This window comes from Symphalangus syndactylus, chromosome 17, assembly GCF_028878055.3.
Source record: "Symphalangus syndactylus isolate Jambi chromosome 17, NHGRI_mSymSyn1-v2.1_pri, whole genome shotgun sequence".
Lineage (NCBI taxonomy): Eukaryota > Metazoa > Chordata > Mammalia > Primates > Hylobatidae > Symphalangus > Symphalangus syndactylus.
In genome coordinates this window covers 34,795,116-34,813,514 of record NC_072439.2, presented here as the reverse complement: position 1 = coordinate 34,813,514, position 18,399 = coordinate 34,795,116, and the positions used below count along the sequence as shown (strand labels likewise).

Below are 18,399 nucleotides of genomic sequence, written 5' to 3'. Positions count from 1 at the left end.
TCCCCTCCCACAACCCCCTTCCCCATCTCTAGCTCCTGGTAACACAGATATATTCTCTATTTCTAAAATTTTGTCATTTGATATATCTTTTTGTAAACATATAATTACACACACATATTTCTCTACCACTTATACTTTTTCAAAGTGCTTTCACATCCTTATAGCAATTCTGCAAGGTAGCCAGGGAAGGCTTTCCTATTTCAGGTCAGAAAACAGATTTAGAAATATTAAATGACTTAATGAAGGTCACATGTTTAGCAGTAGAACTAGAACTGGGACCCAAGTCTGATGTTCAGTCCTAGACCTTTTCTACTTGCCCAGTCTGCCTCTTCACAAGGGAAGACTTGGGTTTTAGAATCCAGAGACCTTAGAAGGAGCAAATTGGAGAAGGTGAGGACATGATGGCCTTTACCACCAGAAGCAAAAAGTGAATGTCCAGAGGTGAAGGGACAGAGAAGTAACAGGACCCATCAGCATTTCAGGCAATTTGCTTCCTTTACCAGGAGGGTCTCTGTCCTCTTACAACCTGGGACACAATAAGTCGTGTCCCAGGTTGTAAGTTTGCTTTACTTAGGCCCAAAGGAACTAAAGAATGGATATCAGAAATCTCACCCCAATTGTTTGTCTTACAGGCTCAGAGTAGGTTCTAGCCTCAGCATTTTCATTAATGTAGTGTTTTCATTAAAATCTCCATTAACTTGCTTGCAGCAATGAGATGGAATTATCCCTCCCACAAGGCCTGGGGCAAGATACTTGCAGAGGTGCTCCCTTTTGTTTGGACAGTAGAAACACTGCCTCCCCTGCCACGGTGTTCAATCCAGTTGGCAGGTGGGCCAACTTCAAAGTGCAGAAGGAACTGGGTGTGGTGTCTCACCCCTGTAATCCCAGCACTTTGGGAGGCAGGCGGATCGCTTGAACCCAGGAGTTTGAGACCACTCTGGGCAACATAGTGAAACCCCGTCTCTACAAAAATACAAAAAATTAGCTGGGCATGGTGGCTGTTGCCTGTAATCCCAACACTTTGGGAGGCCGAGGGCAGTGGATCTCTTGAGCTAAGGAGGTTGAGACCAGCCTGGTCAACATGGCAAACTCTGTCTCTACAAAAAAATACAAAAATTAGCTGGGCATAGTGGCTCTTGCCTGTAGTCCTAGATACTTGGAAGGCTGAGGTGGGGAGGATCGCTTGAGTCTGGGAGGCAGAGGTTGCAGTGAGCCAAGATGATGCCATTGCACTCCAGTCTGGGCGACAGAGCAAGACCCTGTCTCAAAAAAAAAAAAAAAAGGGTGCAGAAGGTCCAGGGCCTGGCCAAGGGGATGATGCCCTGTAGCACTTTGCATTGCAGGAAGAGAACAACTCTGCTGTGAATACCAGGATCCAGGAGGGAGGGAGGTCCCAGCTAGGGACAAGACTTCCTTAACCTTAGGTCCTCATGCTTATATCAGTTCTTCTCCAACAAAGTTTGACTTTGAGAAGAAGCTGGCACATGGCTGAAATGCACTCACGCGGTTGGGGGAAGAGTGTTCTTCCAGTCCTCCTCCCCACAGGGCCTCCTGCTTCTCCTAAGTACCTGTCATCAAAGGAGATGAAGATGAATCCCCCTTCAGCCCCCACACCTCAATGAGTTGTCAAGTACTCTCCCTCCCACTTGAATAGGAAGCAGGATCAGCAGGCCAGGTTGCAGGTTGAGGAAGTCAGAAGTTAACTTGAGCTGAGTTTGCAGCTCTGGAGAGATTGAGGAGCAGACTTTTCTCTTGTCACTTTGGAAGGAGAGGATTGTGAGGCTGCCCCTTTAAATAGCATTCCCGTAGGAGGCAGATCACATCCATCCGTCACCTACTGCCAAAGCATCATTTTTGGTCTCTATCAAACTCAAAGCTTGTTGGAAAGGATTGTGGGGTTAGGGGAGTGAGGAGGCAGAGCCTCCTAGGGGTAGGGGGCAGTTTAGAAGCTGAAAAGGAGAGGAATGAGAAGGAGCCTGGGAAAGGTGGGGGTTGAGGACAAGAGGAAAAGACAGGGAGAGAATAGTTGTCTTTTGAGCCTCTGAGTGGAACAAGTATACCCAATTCTTATCTCTTTAGAGATGCAGCAAGGTAGAAATGGGATTGTATTGCAACAAGAGGAATGAGGTTGAGACTAAACACCAGGATTGGTGACTAAAGAAAGTGAAAGGAACCACAGAGTGAAAAAGGCTGGTAGACTTGGCTCTGGTTTTATCACTTACTCTCTGTGGGACCATATAATTTTTCTGGGTTAGTTTAGTTCTCATTTATTTTTATTTTTACTTTTTCCATCAAACTGTGTTGTCTATGAAGTTTTCCCATTTATTCAATGAAGGGAATTAGAGTAGATGAATTCTAATGTCTCTTTCATGAATAACTTTGTGTGTGTGTGTGTGTGTGTGTGAATTAGCCTTAAAATGAATCAGGAGCAGGGGGTCTTGGGAGAGCAGGATGTGCCACTGTGTTAACAAGAAATGTTGAGAGAGCCCTCTGGATGTACGTCTTGCCTCTTTCCCACCTATTCTAGTTTAAAGATCTGCCTAAAATTGGAAACTCCTTAGCTCTAATCCTAATTTACTAATTAGAGCTCTTTAGCACCATCCTAATTTGCAATTCTTTTGTAGTTTCCAGCCCATTTCATTTTCAGTTGATAAGGAGGAGATTGCTCCCAAATTTTCAGAAATGGACTGTGTAGGAGTGTGACTAGGGTCTCAGATGCGGCCATTTCTTGGCTGTGTCTGTTCTTCCAGCAAGAAGGGAAAAGGGGGATGTGTGCTAAAGGTAGATGCACAGAGGGTGGGAAGTCCCATTATTCTTTCCACTTTTTTCTCCATCTCTGACTCTGCCATCTCTTTCTGCCTCTGCACTTTCCGGGAGCTGGTTCTGCTGATACTTCTGCTGAATCTAAATGCTGACCTAACTTGGCAATTCTTTTATGTTAGGAGTCTTAGCTGTGACCGTCCATCCGCTTCTTCGCCCTTCCATTTCACTTCTTTTCTCCTTCTTTGACTGGGAGAGGGGGAGCCTCCACTCAGTATTTAGAACAGAGTAAATACCTTCTCCTGATCACTCTTCCTTCCAATCTCCAGAATTTTTTGAAATTAAAATTCACATTCTGGGATCCTGGATTAGTGGCCTGTTTTGGATTTAGCAGTTAGTGAATATATCTCCACTTTCTGTTGACATAGGAGTTTCCCCAGTGCCAAAGCAGGTGGTCATTAAGGGAGAGAGCAATATGGAGCAAGAGAGATGGTTCCTGCGAGTCCTAGGTAGGACTCGGTTGGATGGAGGAGGCTTTGCCCTTTTACAAGGTCTTGAGTTCAAATTCCAGTTCACTCCTTCCACACATGTTTATTAACCAGCTAGGCTGTTTTGTGCTGGGCCTTTAGCTCCTAGATTTCTTTCTCTGAAGACAGAACAGAAAAAATGAGCTGGAAGTGCTTCAGGAGGGGTTTTGATATCAGGAATGCTTTCCTGGCTGTGTAGAGTTATTACCTAGTCAAAGAAGAAGATGTTAAGCTGGGTGCAGTGGCTCACACCTGTAATCCCACCACTTTGGGAGGCCGAAGTGGGTGGATCACGAGGTCAGGAGTTTGAGACCAGCCTGGCTAATATGGTGAAACCCCATCTCTACTAAAAAATACAAAAATTAGCCAGCGTGGTGGCCCGCCCCTGTAGACCCAGCTACTCGGGAGGCTGAGGCAGGAGAATCGCTGGAACTGGGGAGGCGGAGGTTGCAGTGAGCCGAGATCGCGCCACTGCACTCCAGCCTGGGAGACAGAGACTCCTTCTCAAAAAAAAAAAAAAAATCAAAAACAACAACAAAAAAAGATGTGGTGCTGCCTGCTCTGGAGAGCTTTGAACTTGGAAGAAATTCCTATCTGCTAGGCAGGCAGGCAGAAGTACCATGGGGAAGGCCACGGTCTTGGAGACAGGTGGGGAAGATCAAGCTGACGGACCTGAGGCCAAGTGTGGGATGCCATCACAGCTGAGGGCACACCCCGAACTTTTCCAAGACAGGAGCACAGGTGCGGTCTGGTCTGACTGGGTTCCGAGTCCAGGTCTAGCAGGGAAAGATGTGTGCTCATCCCCTACCCCGCACTCACACATGGTACACATAGGCAGCTAGGCACACGTGGATACATGGAACCACAACCACATACACAGAAACTCAAAACACACGGAGAGAACCCACACAACCACCCACACCGAAGTCCTGACCGCCGCCTCCGCTGCACTCTGTAAACACGCACTCACATCCGCCAGTACAGGGCACACGCAGCCACTCGTCCCCGGCGCTTGTGTGCGTGCGCTCGCCCTTGGGCGCTTCTGTCTGTGTGTGCCCCCGGCTTCCAATCGTTCCTTTGGGAGGGGGAGGAGTGGCTGTGAGGAGTGAGAGACTGGCGGGCAGGCTGAGGAGAAGGGAGGGAGAGCGGAGGGAGGGGGGAACCCGGCCGGGGGAGGAGGAGAGAGGCGAGGAGGCGGCTCTGGCAGCGCGCGGCGGCGGCGGCGGTAGCGGCAGCAGCAGCGGCGGTGCGGAGAGCTTGGACTGGGAGCCCAAAGCTCGGCTGGGCAGCGGGAGAGGAGGAGCCGCAGGAGCTGCAGCTCTGCCAGCTTGGGCCGAGCCTAGAGACACCGGCCTGGCTGGTCCACGCCAGCCGCAGGTGGGAAGGGCCTGGGATGGGGGGTGAGGGTCTCTCGGCTGGGGCTGAAGCTGAGCCGAGGTGCTCTCTCCTCCCTCTGTTCCGTAGACCGTGGCTGAGCATGGAGCTGTCCCCCCGCAGTCCTCCGGAGATGCTGGAGGAGTCGGATTGCCCGTCACCCCTGGAGCTGAAGTCAGCCCCCAGCAAGAAGATGTGGATTAAGCTTCGGTCTCTGTAAGTCCCTGGCCCGGGAATGGGGGGAAGGGACCTTAGGGAGCCTGAGCGGGAGGAGGAGGGGGGATAACTAGAGCGGGGCTGTGGGCTGGTAGATTCTCTTTGGCACACATGTTGGCAGGTGCGAGGAAGCACGGCCCTGACACGCGTGGCCAGGCCACATGTGCAAGGCATGTGCAGAGCAAGCCGGCCAGTTGGAGCGGGCTTAGGAGTTGCAAAGGTAACGATGTGCCTGTGCCTGTGGACCCCAGGCTGATACACGCAGCGCTTAGAGGCAGCACAGTATATGCAGTGTGGCAGGGCTGCAGGAGGGCAGTAGAGGTGCCAGGCTGACTCACACATATCCATTTGCAGAGTTGTGCAGATGTGAGCCACATGACATGTGTGTGCATGAGTGACCGTGGGTCACAGAGATATGTGGAGTGATTGCACACAGCTGTAGATCTACTGCATGGGAATACTTGTGCCAACCTGTGGGTCATATGTATCTCAGTTGGGATTGGTAGTTTCTGCCTCCTGCACGGGGAGTGGGGTGGGGGGCACCCCATGCCTGAGCTGCTCATCTCTTGGGGCCTGGAAACTCACTCTGTGTATTAATGATGAGGGGACCCACCTGGAATCTAGAGGGGTGTTGGAGCCCCCACCTAGAAGCTGAAAGAGGTGATGATGGTGAAGAAATATTGATTGACAAAGGCAAGGTAACTGGCTTAATCGAAGCCTTTTTTTAAATATAGGGTCTTCCAGGATCTCCAAGCACATTTGGGCATCTTTTCCTATTGTTGCAGTACCAGGGCATGTGGGGAGGAATAAATGGGGGAAGGAAGAACTCAGGTATCTGATACTCCAGTCCCAGGGAAAGAAAGGAACTTTTCCCCTGCTCCTTAGAAAAAAAAGAGGATTGGGTCAAAGACAAGCCATGCACCATGTTTATCTCCCAGTCAGCTGCTGCCATTGGGAAATCTCCTCAGTCTGTTGATTCTTAATTAGGGAACAAGAGAAGATGTCCCTCTCTCCGAGATGAATCCATGGCCCCAGGAAAGAGGAAACAGATAGAAGACTATGGATGTTTGGAGGGGAAACACAGTAAACATAGCCCTGAACCCAGTTCCTCCTCAATGTTCTCCATAGTGAGCACCGAAGCTTTCTATTTCTGGGTTCTGGGAGAGGGAGAGATGGGGGTAGGGGATGGATAGATGCTTATGTTGTATTGTTCTTTAAATACTTCACCTATGGTGATAAGATGACACCTTTTTATGGCAGATGGATCTGATTTATACACTAGCTACTTGGAGAGGCCTTAGGGAGAACTGAGGCATAGTGGGCAACAAGGCTTGGAATCCAAATGTACTTCTCAATCCTCCTCCTTGCCTGCCTCTGGCCAATCCAATTTGCTGGGCTCTATGAAGCGCAGCCTTGGAATGAGTTCTGGGATGAAGAAATGGAAAACCAGATTGAATTGATTTTTTGTTGGGAGGAACACTGTGTGATTCTTTTGTTGGGAGGAGCACTGTGTGATTCTTGACAGAAAATGACGCTGTGTTAATGGTAAATGAGCTGGGGAAAGAGGCAGATAAGGAAGTAGTTGAAAGGTAAAGAAGGGCCCCATGTCCATAAATGGGAGAATTCAGGATGGCTCCCTTAACACTAGTGGCTCATCATACTTACCTTGCCTCTATTCCAGGTAACAGGGCCCTGCAAAAGATAGTTTCACTATCTCCCACACATTTTTAACCAAAAGCGTTTCCTGAAAATGAATTATTGTTTCTTCCTTTAGTGTGAGAAGTGCTCAGTGGTGAGAGAAGAGGATTCCCAGAGGGAGGCATGAAACCTGGGAAGAGAAGGGAGTAGAGGCAGCTGTCTCTCCAGAGTGCCTTAGCTGAGATGTCCTTACATGAGATTAGGGTGGACAAGGATCCCTATTCTTATTGATTAGATCATTCTGGTCTTTACTCACTTCAGCAGTCTGGTCCTTAAGAATGCTAGCTTTGTACAACAAATTTACGAGTAAAAAATAAAGCTAGCTACATGTAATATAACTTACCCAAAAAAGTACAATCTCCTGATTATTAATTGGCAGGAATAGATTCCCAGTCTCACGTCCTTAAAGCAGAGAAAGACCTTGATATCAAGGTAGATCCCAACTTGATCTATGTTGATGGCCTACTGGATTTTGCCTTTTTGAATATTGGGGAGGCTTTGACTGTCAGATGAAGGGAAATAAAAGGATTTAGGGCTTTGCTGGGTAAGAGGTGGGAGTTTCCCAACTCTCTCAATGGGATGGTTTCTGAATAGGTGAGAAAGGAGATGTTCCCCCTTTTAAGTGGAAATAAAGATCCCCCTGCCCCTTTGGTCAAGGTGGGAAGGGGTTGCTAAGTCTGGAAATAGGAAATAGACATGATTATCTTAGGACTGGGTACTGCGTGGAAATGGAAATATGGCATATATACTTGTATGTATTTATCTAACTATCTATCTAGATTCTTCTACTCAACACATCGTATTTCCCACCCTCTACCATTTTAATTTCTAATTAGGACATCCAGACTTTCTACAGAGAGAATAGGCCTGGTGTTTTTGACTCTGGATAAAAAGCCCACACTAATATAATCGTGCAGGGCAATTTTTTATTGGGAAGAGCATCCAAGAATTCTGTTTCCCACACTAAGACCGTGTCAAAAATAAATTCAGAATCTAATCTGGATCATATGAGCTGAAGGGAATCTCTTAACTGTGTGATTTTACCTCTATCTTCAGGACAATTTCTCTAATTAAGCAAACTCACAAACTGAGGCATGAGAGAGGGTGAAAGAGGCCATCTGGAGATGAGGAGTCGGCCAGGATGATTTTCAGCATCTCTCACCCTAAGAGGAAGTATTTGACTTGGCTGTCCACCCTTCTCTGAGATCAGAGGGCTTTAGGGAACAGGAAGAAGACCAGAAGAGATAGAAATGATTTTCTGTGTCTTTTGTGAATCAAGAAAAATGATGAGCAGACATTGGTTTGCCATCCTCAGCTCATTTATTTATCCAACAACTATTTCTTGAGTGCCTTCTATGGACCAGGTGGCATGCTGGATGCCGAGGATACAGTCGGTGGTGGACGAAACAGACATAGTCCCTGTTCCTACAGAGCTTGTAATCTGCTTCAACTCCATCAAGTGGTGTAGAGAGGCAGGGGGCTCTGTATTCCCTGTTTTGCTACACCCACCCAAGTGATGAAATTCTACCACTCTGGGTTTCTGCCTCATTTTTTCTTTAGGGGGGTTATATACATAGGAAAAGCATAAATATGCGTTCTCTTTTTCTCAAGATGGTACAAACATCACTCTCTTTTCTCTGCTCCAGTTTCTCTGGGAATTTTACATTTTACAGATAGAACTTCCCCCTTCCTTTGGGACGGTATAGACATAGTCCCTTTCTCTTCTTCTTTCCCCACATGGTACGCACTCAGGACCCTCAAAGTCTAGGCTCAGTGTTCTATGCTGTGGTTCAAGGTCATTATAGATGAGCTGGAGCAGGGACCCCACTGGGGATTATTTTTGCTTATCTTTGTTTCATCAGAGTCTAATGTGATACCTTGAACATAACAGGCACTCAATAAATGCTGTTAAATAAAGGAATGAGCAAATGAAATAGTGAATATATGTACATATGTTACGAGGTCCAGTTCTGTCTCTGATTCTGTGGTGCGTGTATACCTCCGTGTTTGTTGAGTGGCGGGGGGAGGAGTAGGAAATGGAGGTGGAGGAAAGGGAGATGATGATGATGTTGTTTTTTTGAGAGGGTGATGCTTAAAAGGTATGGGGTTTAGGGACCTCAGGACAGAGCCTGGAACTGAAGGAGTTACAGAGAGGATCCAGAAACTGTGGCGTTTGGATTGTGTGAATAAGATATGTTAGGATGAAATTGTGAATGCCTGCCTGACATGTATACATATGTGTTTGGGTAAAGGTTGATATGTATGCTGGGGAGAGAGCTCCATGAAGATGTGTCTGTTTTTATAAGTGGCATGTGTAATAATAAATATGTTGGGAAGGTGTGCACTTACCTGAATACCTGAAATTGTCCTAGTTATGAGATGATGTATGTGTGTTTGTAGGTAATGGGATAATACCTATGTGTGATCTTGTGTATGTATTTGTGACACTGAGATTTTTTGACATTCCTGGGGAGATCCAGTGGATGGGAGGAAGAAGCTGAGGCTGGGTGCCTCATTGATTTAACTCTGGCTTTTGCCCTCTTTTTTATATGCTCCATGGAGTGATCTTCTATGGTTCTTACCAGTTTTGAAAATCATGCTGCCATTCTCCTTTTTCTGTCCGTGGATGTGGAGCTGCTGTGAAGATTGCAGCATAAACTATGGTTCCCTGGACCTCTGGAGAAAAAGGAGTGCCATTTTTCTCATGCCTTGATGGGGATAGTTTTTTAGTGCTATCCTCAGCGGACTAGTCCTTCCTCCTCTGCTTCCAGCCATAGCAAAGGGAATCTCTCCTCCCTCGGTTTCATACCCCACTTTTCCATCAAATGTCTCCTGTCTCTATTTCCTCCATCAGCTTTGTCTTGAATGAGGACTGTGTGGTATCTCTGGGAAGGTAGAGGGTAGAAAATTCCTGCCTTAAGTTGAAGGGAAGGTGCAGAGGTAGGGGATCAAATTCAGCCCCAAGGAAGAACTTCACAAACCTCTGGTCAGGATAGGTGGCTGGAGGGAAGGAAGTAGGGAGGCAGAGTGGTGGTAGCAGAAGGGCATGGGGAATTTTGGGAGACTTGAGTTCGAGTTCACATTCTGCTCTAACAATTATCACTGTGTAATCTTTAAGTCACATAGTCTCTCTGAGTCTCAGTTCTTCATTTAATATCATCATGTAAAAGTAACTTTTAAATGATAAAGCCTGAAGGTCTTTTTCATCATGGGAGAGCTTGCTTTGTGAAGAGGCAGGGAAATGGGAATGGATGGGCAACTATTGGCTGGGATGAGGGAGACAAAGATTCAAGAGGTAGGAATATGAATTACTGAATAGGTTTGAGCCGTGATTGAAGGAGTCTTGTTGATGGTTATCTGGAAGGAGTGAAGGCATGTGTCTGAACTTAGAGACCAGAAGGATAGGTGGGGCTAGAGGAAGGCAATATTATGAAGGATGTGGGCCACTGAGGTCAAAAGAAAGGAGAGGAACTTCCTCCTTATCGTTTTTTCCCAGTGGTCAAACTGGAAGTGGATGGAGCAATTGCAGTTCTGAGACATGGTGAGTGTGGGAAGCCCAGGGGCTGCCATAGGTGGGTTCTATGAACATTGGGGAATTCCCTTCTGACATTTATCCCAAGTTCCTAGGCCTGAGAGTATCATCGGGTATACCACATCCTATTTTAGAAAATCACTGAAGTCTCTTAGAATCCAAACATCACTCTGCTTGTCCAGGAGCCTCAGGAGGTGGTTTGAAAAAAGGCAGAGGATTCCACATTTGAGGTTGCATTTGCCACTTTTGCCCAGAGGAAGGTGAAAGAGGTTGGGGATGCATTGGACTAGAAGGCCAGGTGAGATGCTCAGTAGGAAAGAAGCCTGCACATCTACAACTACACCCTGCCTGGGAGTTCCTGAAATCAAAGGAATGGTAGCTTCCCTATCTCCCAGATTCCCCTGACCTTTTTAAAAAAAAAATCTTTCTGCCATCTTCAGACTGGGATGGAGGAGCAGCAAACCTTGAAAAGAGGTCTTCCCTTTCTTTTTGAGTCTTTAAAGGAATCCCTGAGAATTTGTGTCCAACTCCTCTGCTCTCTCTCATTTTCTCTTCTTTGATTCTTCCATCTTCTCCTTTGCCTCATCTTTCTCTGGGTTCTCTTTCGCTGTGAGGCTCCCTTTTGCTCTTCTCCCTTGTCCCACTTCCTCTCTCTGTCCCATTCCTTTTGACTTACCCTTTTGCTCTTGCCATCGGTACTTCTCCTCCCTCATCTTGGCTAGGAGTCAGAAAATCCCCGTGGCTCCCTCCCTCACCGAGGGGTTGCTGTGGTGATGGTACAGGATAAGCTGGCTATAGGTGCCCTCTGGGGCCTTAGGAGTCCAGCCCCGACTCCTGTCTTCTGCAAGGCGTGTCTTTTGCCTTCTCAGTGACCTCATCCTCCTAGTCCCTCTGGGGAGGAAGCCAAGTAATTGCCTTTGAATCTCAAGGGGCTGATTTTTCTCAGGCACGGAAGTTGAGTAGCTATTTTCCAACTATCTTCAGGATAGCAGCAGAGAAAGAGGGACAAAACCAGGGCAGCAGGTGGGGTGGAGTTGAGACAACTGGGGAGAATGGAAGTTGTTAGATAATGAAATTGTCCCCTAAGGGAGCAAGACTACATGGTCTGAGAGAACTGGAGGACCATTCCTTCGTTCCTTTGGGAAGGGGCATAGATGGGAATTGAGCAGGGAAAAAAAGAGTGACTGAGAAGGGAAAAGGATAAAATCAACTTGTTATCCATTCAATGCAGGGAGGTCCCTAGTGCCCCTGCTCTTGCCCCTCTGCCCTAGTATCCCCCAATCCTGCAACTGCTCCTCTCCCCTCAGCTGGGGTTGCATCTATGGAGCTTATCGCTGTCTGAGAAGAAAACACCAGGTTCAGATTCCACTTCAGCACTCAGACCTGGCAAAGGTGCACTGAGGGAGCCGTGTTGGGGTTTTGGTAGAGAGGAAGGCTTGGTGGGAAAAGGGTCAGGTTGTTTTTGGGGTAAAGCCTGGGGGCATAGGGCATGGAGAAGAGCTAGAAAGGGGGTGCTTCAGGTGGTGCTGTTGGGTAGAGCCAGACTTCCAGGTCAGTTGATTCCACAGCTGCAGTGAGAAGTCAGATTTGCAAATAATTATGGTGGCTACAGTGGGGTGATTAGGCTGCCAGCTGGTGTTGGCACCATTTAGGTTGGGAAGGGAACTTGGCTGGTGGGGGGTTGAGGGCTGGGGGCTGGGGGCTGGTTGTGGGGAGAGGCTGAGTGATTCTCTGGCAGGCAGGACCTGGGGGAAGTTTTTCCTTTTATTCCTATTTGTTGGCTTCCCTGCTCCCCTGTTTATCCGCTCTTGCATATCTGCTTGGCACCATGTCTCTAGTTCTCTCCTCTGTGCCCACCTTGTTTGGAAACTTCTTGTGGCCTGGACTGAGTGAACACACATGCCAACAGTATTGCCAAACTTCCTAAACCGTGAGCATCTCTCTACCAAGCAATTGCTTTAGAAATTCCAATCTGGAAGATGTATAATAAATCAAATTGCACTAGACACCTCAAAGACTTCTTGGTCCCTCCTGTTCTCTCCCCTTCTGCTCTTCTTTGAAATGCCAAGAAAATTTGCTGTTGTTTTTTAAATTGCAGTGAAATAAATTGAAGACAGATATGCAGGAGAACTTCCTGGAAAGTTCATGGAGGTTAGACTGTGGCCTTCCTCTGATAAAGAAAAAATCTACCCTTCTCCTTTAAGCACTGGGTTAGAGCTGATTTGGGGAAGCAGTGAGCCAGTCAGAAAGGATGAACTCTGGCACTGGGAAATTGAGGCCCAAGCATCCTACTTCCCCAGTGTCTCCAACCCAGTTCCTGAATCTGAGAACCATAAAGGCTACAGAGGAGGAACAGATCCCCAGAGATAGTAAAATCGGGGCAGTGCTGGGACCAGACCCAAATCCTGCTGATCCATAATCTCATGCTGCCCTCATCACACTTGCAGTCAGACTCTTGCCAAGCTTTTAATTTACTTTCCCATCCCAGACTACCTTCAACATCTGTTAGGCCCCATGGAAGCAGGGCATCTGCTGGGAACAGCTGTTGGGATGTGGTTTGGAGGGCTGGTGGGGTGGTCCATGTGGAGGTGGCTAATGAGCAAAATCAAATGGTGTAGGGAGGGAGAAGAGGGGTGGACAAAGGAACCAGAGAAAGAGTTCTTCTGGACTGGGTGCCGGGAGCCTCCTCTTCAGTTTGCCTTCCTCTGACCTTCTCACCCACCCCTCCCAATTCCTCCCTCTCTCAAGGGCTGAAGTCTGATGGAAAGGTGACTCATTTGTGCTCTTGGCTGGGAGCTGGGACACCTGGGTTCTTATTGGTCTGGGCTGAGGCTCAAGCTGTTTAGATTATTCCCTTCCTCGTGTGATCTGGGTTGTGCTGGGCTGTTGCTAGGAACACCTGTTAGAAACGGCTTCTGGTCAGAAGGCACAGGCACAGGAGGAGTCTGAAAGCAGTCTCTCCCGCTTCTTCAGTGTGTTCCCAGCTTCTCTAATGCAGCACCTTTCAAATCTCCTTTCCTTTCCTCCCTGCCCCCTTAATACCTCCTACCCCTCTTCCTCATCTCCCTCCACCCTCCTGGTTTCTGCCCTTCCCCCACTATCTTCCAATCTTCCCTAGGCCCTGCCCCATTCCCTTTCCTCATCCCACCCCCACCCGTAGCTCCTCTGTCCAGTGCTGAGGTCTCTCTCACCACTGCTGCCATGTCAACAGTGCCTCCCAGGATGGCAACCCAGCTTTGCCACCGGGGGGCTATTTTTATCTGTGGAGCCACCCCCGCCACAATGCCCAGCCAGCTGCCAGAACTGGGGCTGTCTGTATAGCAATGGAAGCCAGAAGCCAGGGGAGTGGGGGAGTGGGAATGCTCGGGTGAGGTGGAGAGCTGGTTGTTCTTGGTTTCTGGAGCTTCATGCTCTACATACTCTGCAGCCTCTGCCTCCACTGCCTCCCCAGGGCCTCTGGAATAAGAAGCCAGAGAGAAGCCCTAAATGTCCAGAGTGGTGGCATCAGGGAGACTAGAGCTTTCCCACAAATAGCCAGGTGCCATCTGAGGCCTGGGTGGAAAGTCAGGGGTCCTGGCTGTAAGAGTGGGCATATGGGACTTTGTTTATGAATGGCTCAATGAATATTTGCTGAACTAACTAAAGATTTGGACTAAATAATTATCCTTCCCATTCATGTATCACTTTAGGGTTCCCAAGGTGTTCTCATACCATATCTCATTAGGTCCTTGTGAAAATTCTATGAAGCATGTATTATTTACCCACTTTATAGACCAGGAAACTGAAGCTCAGAGTGACTTTCCCAAGGTCACACATAGTAATAAAATCTAGGCAAAAGTTTGTGATTTCTTTTTAAATTCAGTTTTTTCTTTTCAACTGAGCTAGCCAGAAAAGTCTCCTGATTTTAAACTTAAACGCCCTCTTTCTATTGGAATTAGATGATTTCCTTGGTTCTTTCAATTTCTGAGCTTTTAGGGCTTTGAAGTCAGCCAGTGAATTCCTTTCCAAGCACCCACCCCTTTACCCCCACCCACCCCCACCCCATTTCTCTTACCAGAGGCAGAGTCTCCCATCGTTTGTTTCCTACCTCAACCTTATTCTTCACTGCAGGCTGGGCAGGCATTAGAGTTGGGTTCCTTTCTGTTTTTAAACTACATTTAAGCGCTAAAGGAAAATCCATACTGGACCCTTTGTTGAGGTCATCACATTTATGTCCTGCCTGCCAGCCAGGTGACAGTCTCCTTAGAGGTAGAGTGTGGGGTGTGTGTATATGTGTGGGTAAGTGTCTATGTGTGAGATTTTTCCTCAGGAAGGGATGATGATTGATCATTATCCCTCCTTATTAGGAAGAGTAAATAATAATAACAGGCTAGGGCAAAGTATGCAGCATGCATACGTGGGCTGAAGTGGTGAGCAGCCATTCGTCCAACTAGCTTTGGTTCTAATGGATAAGAGACGAGAGGAATGGACAAGATATCCTCTTCGAGGCTTTTCTAGTCCAAGAAATCTTTACTTTTCATTAGGAGAGTTGAGGTTAGCACTTACTTGGCTAGAGTGGCAGGGTCTGGAGTGAGGGTACAAGACGAGGCAGGGAAGCTGGCCTGGGTTGGAGGTTATTAGTATTTCAGGCTGTGTGCTGCCATCTGCCCCCACTCCCAGCCCCATCCTGCAACGCAAGCATGTCCACAGAGCATGCCAAATGACCTGTCCTCATCTCCTGGGTGGCATTCAGGGTCTCTGACACTGGGTCTAGTCCTTTCTCTCTAAAAATACTCATCAGCTTGTGGTCATTGTGGGGAGGGTGGTGGTGGGACACAGAGAGAAAGAGATGGGTACAGAGAAAGTGGGTTTCTTCTCTCCTAAGATCTGCAGCAGCCCTGCTTCATCACGGCTACCAGGTGTTCACTAGAGAACAGCCTTAACATATTTGACTTCCACTCCTCTTGTTGAGATCGAAGCCCACTTCCACTTGTCCCAGTACTCAGTGGAGCTGAGAAACAGCAGGTTCCCAAACTTCATTTATTTCTAATTCTTCAAGGCTTTGGCATAATGACAAGGTATTTTAATTTCTTCCTGCTTTTGACGGGTAGGGGTAAAGGGAAAACTTCCTGTCATAAAATCCTAGCTCTTGGCCTGTGTCTTCTCTTTTCCCTTTCTGCTGACATGCTCAACCCCATTAGTTCCCTTTTCTCTTTACCACATCACCCTCAGCCATAGACCTACATCTAAGAGATTGCAGATCCCTGAACTCTTTTCCCCAATGCGCTGGGCTTCACCCGCCGGCTCTTCTCCTTAGCCCCGCCCAACTCCTCAGCTGACCAATCATGGCCCCAGCGTACATGTATTGGTGATGTCATCTCCCAGCCAATCAGGAGGCGGGCTGGGACTGTGTGCGCACGTCCACTTGGAGCTGCAGAGGCTGGGTTCTTCCCTCCCCAACCTTGGCGAAAGCAAAGTCTGAAGGCGGGAGAGGGGGTCCTGGTCCTCAGACCCCTTCTGGGGGCCTCTTTTGGCCCCTCCTGGGCCATCTCATCGCTTCTCCTTACCTCTGAGCTGGATTGACCTCTGTCTGGTTAATTCATGGTTATTCCCCAATTTCCATTTTACAAATGAGAAAACTGGGGCTGGGGGTGTTAATTTGCCCAACCCCTTGGTTTCTATGAGCGAGTTCTCTTGACTTGCATTCTCTGCTTGCGGGTCAGCAAAGCCCTTCCCTCCCTGTTGAGCCGGTCTCTGGATAAGGATCCCCTGACACCTAGCTTCAGGAAGCCCCTCCCTACAGTTTCTTATCTTCTGTGGGAAGTTCATCCCCCTGTCTTGCTTCCATTCTGTGAGGTGGGTTAAAGCTCGTTTTGAAGAATGGCCCCAGAAAAAGACCCTGAGAGGGAGCTGAATCTGCTTAACTCCTTTTGGGGGTTCTTGCAGGGCCCCTTCCCCTCCAGCTACAGACTTCCTCTCCGTGACAGATTCAGGATGGTTCCCTGTCCCTGCACCCTTAAGCCTCTTGCTAACCCCCTTTTTCCCAAAAGAGGAGCCCCACCTCCTCAGAGCAAGGGCCTGGCCTGTGCTATTTCTGTCCTTTCTGGGCTTCTTCTGAGAACAGATTCTTGTTTTCCGTCTGATTCAGATGTGAAACTTTTCCCGCAGCCTCCCCTCTCACCCAGTTCCGGTAGGCTGGGTCTCTGCCTCCCCACTCTCTTCTTCCTGCAGCCAGGCCCCTCCCCAAAGTTCTCTCTGGTCAGTTGCTCAGTTCTACTGGGACCTGGAGGAGGAAGGCAGGGGCCAAAGAGGAAGTTGTCCCCCCTTGGGGGCCCTGGGGCTCCCGGGGTCAGGATTCTGATACTCTGAAGCAGGAAACTTTGATTCCCATGGCAAACCCTGTTCCTGTTCAGAGGAGCCACCTCCAGGGCCCCATCCTCAGGTAGGTGCCAGGGATGAGAAGAGAAAGGGGGGAGGAGGGAGAGGACAGGACAGGTTGCTCATGGATCCACCAGTTGTAGTTTAGTGAAGTGGAGAGATAAAGACCTGGCAGTCCCCCATATGTTTTGTGCGTGTGTGTGTGTGTGTGTGTGTGCGTGCGTGCCAACTTCACCTTTTACTCTGTGCATCTTGCCCTTTACCTTATTCTCCTCCCATTTCCATCCCCCCCCCCTTTTTAAAATCGCTTCTTCTTGACTATGGCAGGTGACTTATCAGTGTTTCTTCCTTTTCTCTCCTTCCCGACTCCCAACATCCTTAGGACCTCACATTCCTTTGAAATTTCATCTGGTCTTAAGAACCCAAACTGGAAATAGAATTCTTCTCCTGACTCCCATCCCCCATCTTATTCTAAAGTCCTTCAGAGTTAGGATCTCCCCAGACCCACTCAAAGTCTTCATCTCACTGTTCTTCTGCAGGAAGTCCTTCTCTGGCTTCCCTGTCCTAAGCCCCCTACTTATGGTGATCTTTTTGGGAATGTGGGTGCTGGAAGCAGAGGCAGGGGACTTTGGAAATCCCCAGAACACCAGCCATGGTGAGCCAAAGAAATGAACTGTAGAAGCTGGAGAAGCTGAGCTCTTCTGAGGTGTTGGGGTTATAACTGCCAGAGTCTTTTCCTCCCAACGGCTGCCTAGAGCTAGGAGAGACAGTGGACTTCCAGGAGTTGGGATCTGAGGCTTTTCCAATCATGCAGGGACTGAAGGTAAAGCAGAAGGAAGTGGTGGTGAAACGGGCAGAGATGGAGGTTGAAGGAAAGTTGGGGGAAGCTGCCAGTTTTCATTGGGGCCAGGTGAGGACTGGACAGGGTTGAGCATCCTGTTCTACAGGGAAAGGTACTTTTACTGTGCCAGATTCCGTGATGGCTGAAACAGAGGGCTTGGATTAAAACTGATGTTGGTGGGATAGAAGGACTTCCTGCAGAAGAACAGTGAGGTGAGGACTTTGAGTGGTCTGGGGAGATCCTAACTCTAAAGGACTTTAGAATAAGAGCGGGTCCTGGCAGGCCAGAAAGTATGGGGTGTGTGTGCGGGGTGGGTTATTTGACTTCAGGAGGGTGCAGTTCAGCACCTGGATCCTTTCAGCTGCTTGAGTCCAGGTCCTCTTCTTAGACTTCTCATTTGTCAAATTTATTCTTTAATCTTTTTTCCCCTCCCTCCCTGCCTCCTTCTCGTGTCTGGATTGTGTTTGGTTCAGATTTCAACAGAAGCTATACAAGAGCTCCTGGACAAGATCTGTAAGTGAGGGAGGAGAAACTCGGAGGGAAGCCTGTGCTTGAAGTCAACCTACAACCTTACTCTTCTCAGGCTCACTGTTATTTTTAGAAACCCTGGCTCAGAAATCTCCATTGTGAGCTCTGGGAGATAGCCTCACACCTGATTAATTTTCCCCTTTCCGTTTTATTTATTTAATGAACTTTTACTGAGCACGTTCTGTGTGCTCTGAGGATGGAGGCCAAGATAAACAAGCCACTGTCAGCGTCATCAAGACACTCACAGTCTCCTATGGGCCAACCGACAGAATTAATTCAGGTTGGACGGGCTGAGACTGCAGAAGCTATGGTGGAATGGGTTCCAGCCTCTCTCTAAGCTAACTGCATGATTAGGTTTGTTCTGCCTTAACAGCTTCATTGTTTGGGGACACGGTTAGGTTCCATTAGCTTGAGTTGTAGGCCTTGGCAACCTGCCTGAGATGGATGAGTTGTGTGACCTTAGACAAGTCACTTAACCTCCATCATAAGGAGCTTGTGAAGATTAAATGAAGTTTGTAATTGTAAAGGAAAGATCATGGCTATTATCTTTCTCCCATTCCCTCTGT

The 18,399-nt window shown here is 48.2% G+C and overlaps 1 protein-coding gene across 2 annotated transcripts in view; it reads left to right on the top strand.

Annotated features, from left to right (window-relative positions):
- The first annotated feature begins 1,259 nt into the window (after window positions 1-1,259).
- Window positions 1,260-18,399, top strand: part of PDE1B (phosphodiesterase 1B) — a 32,923-nt gene continuing 15,783 nt past the window's right edge. The window contains exons 1-2 of one of the 2 annotated variants that reach the window (XM_055247321.2): window positions 1,260-4,664; window positions 4,752-4,877. In XM_055247321.2, coding sequence (XP_055103296.1) covers window positions 4,765-4,877 — 113 coding nt within the window. In that variant the 5' untranslated portion in view covers window positions 1,260-4,664; window positions 4,752-4,764. Of the gene's footprint in view, window positions 4,665-4,751; window positions 4,878-15,484; window positions 16,529-18,399 lie in introns of those variants that run through there. The other variant, XM_055247322.2, reaches the window with a different exon arrangement.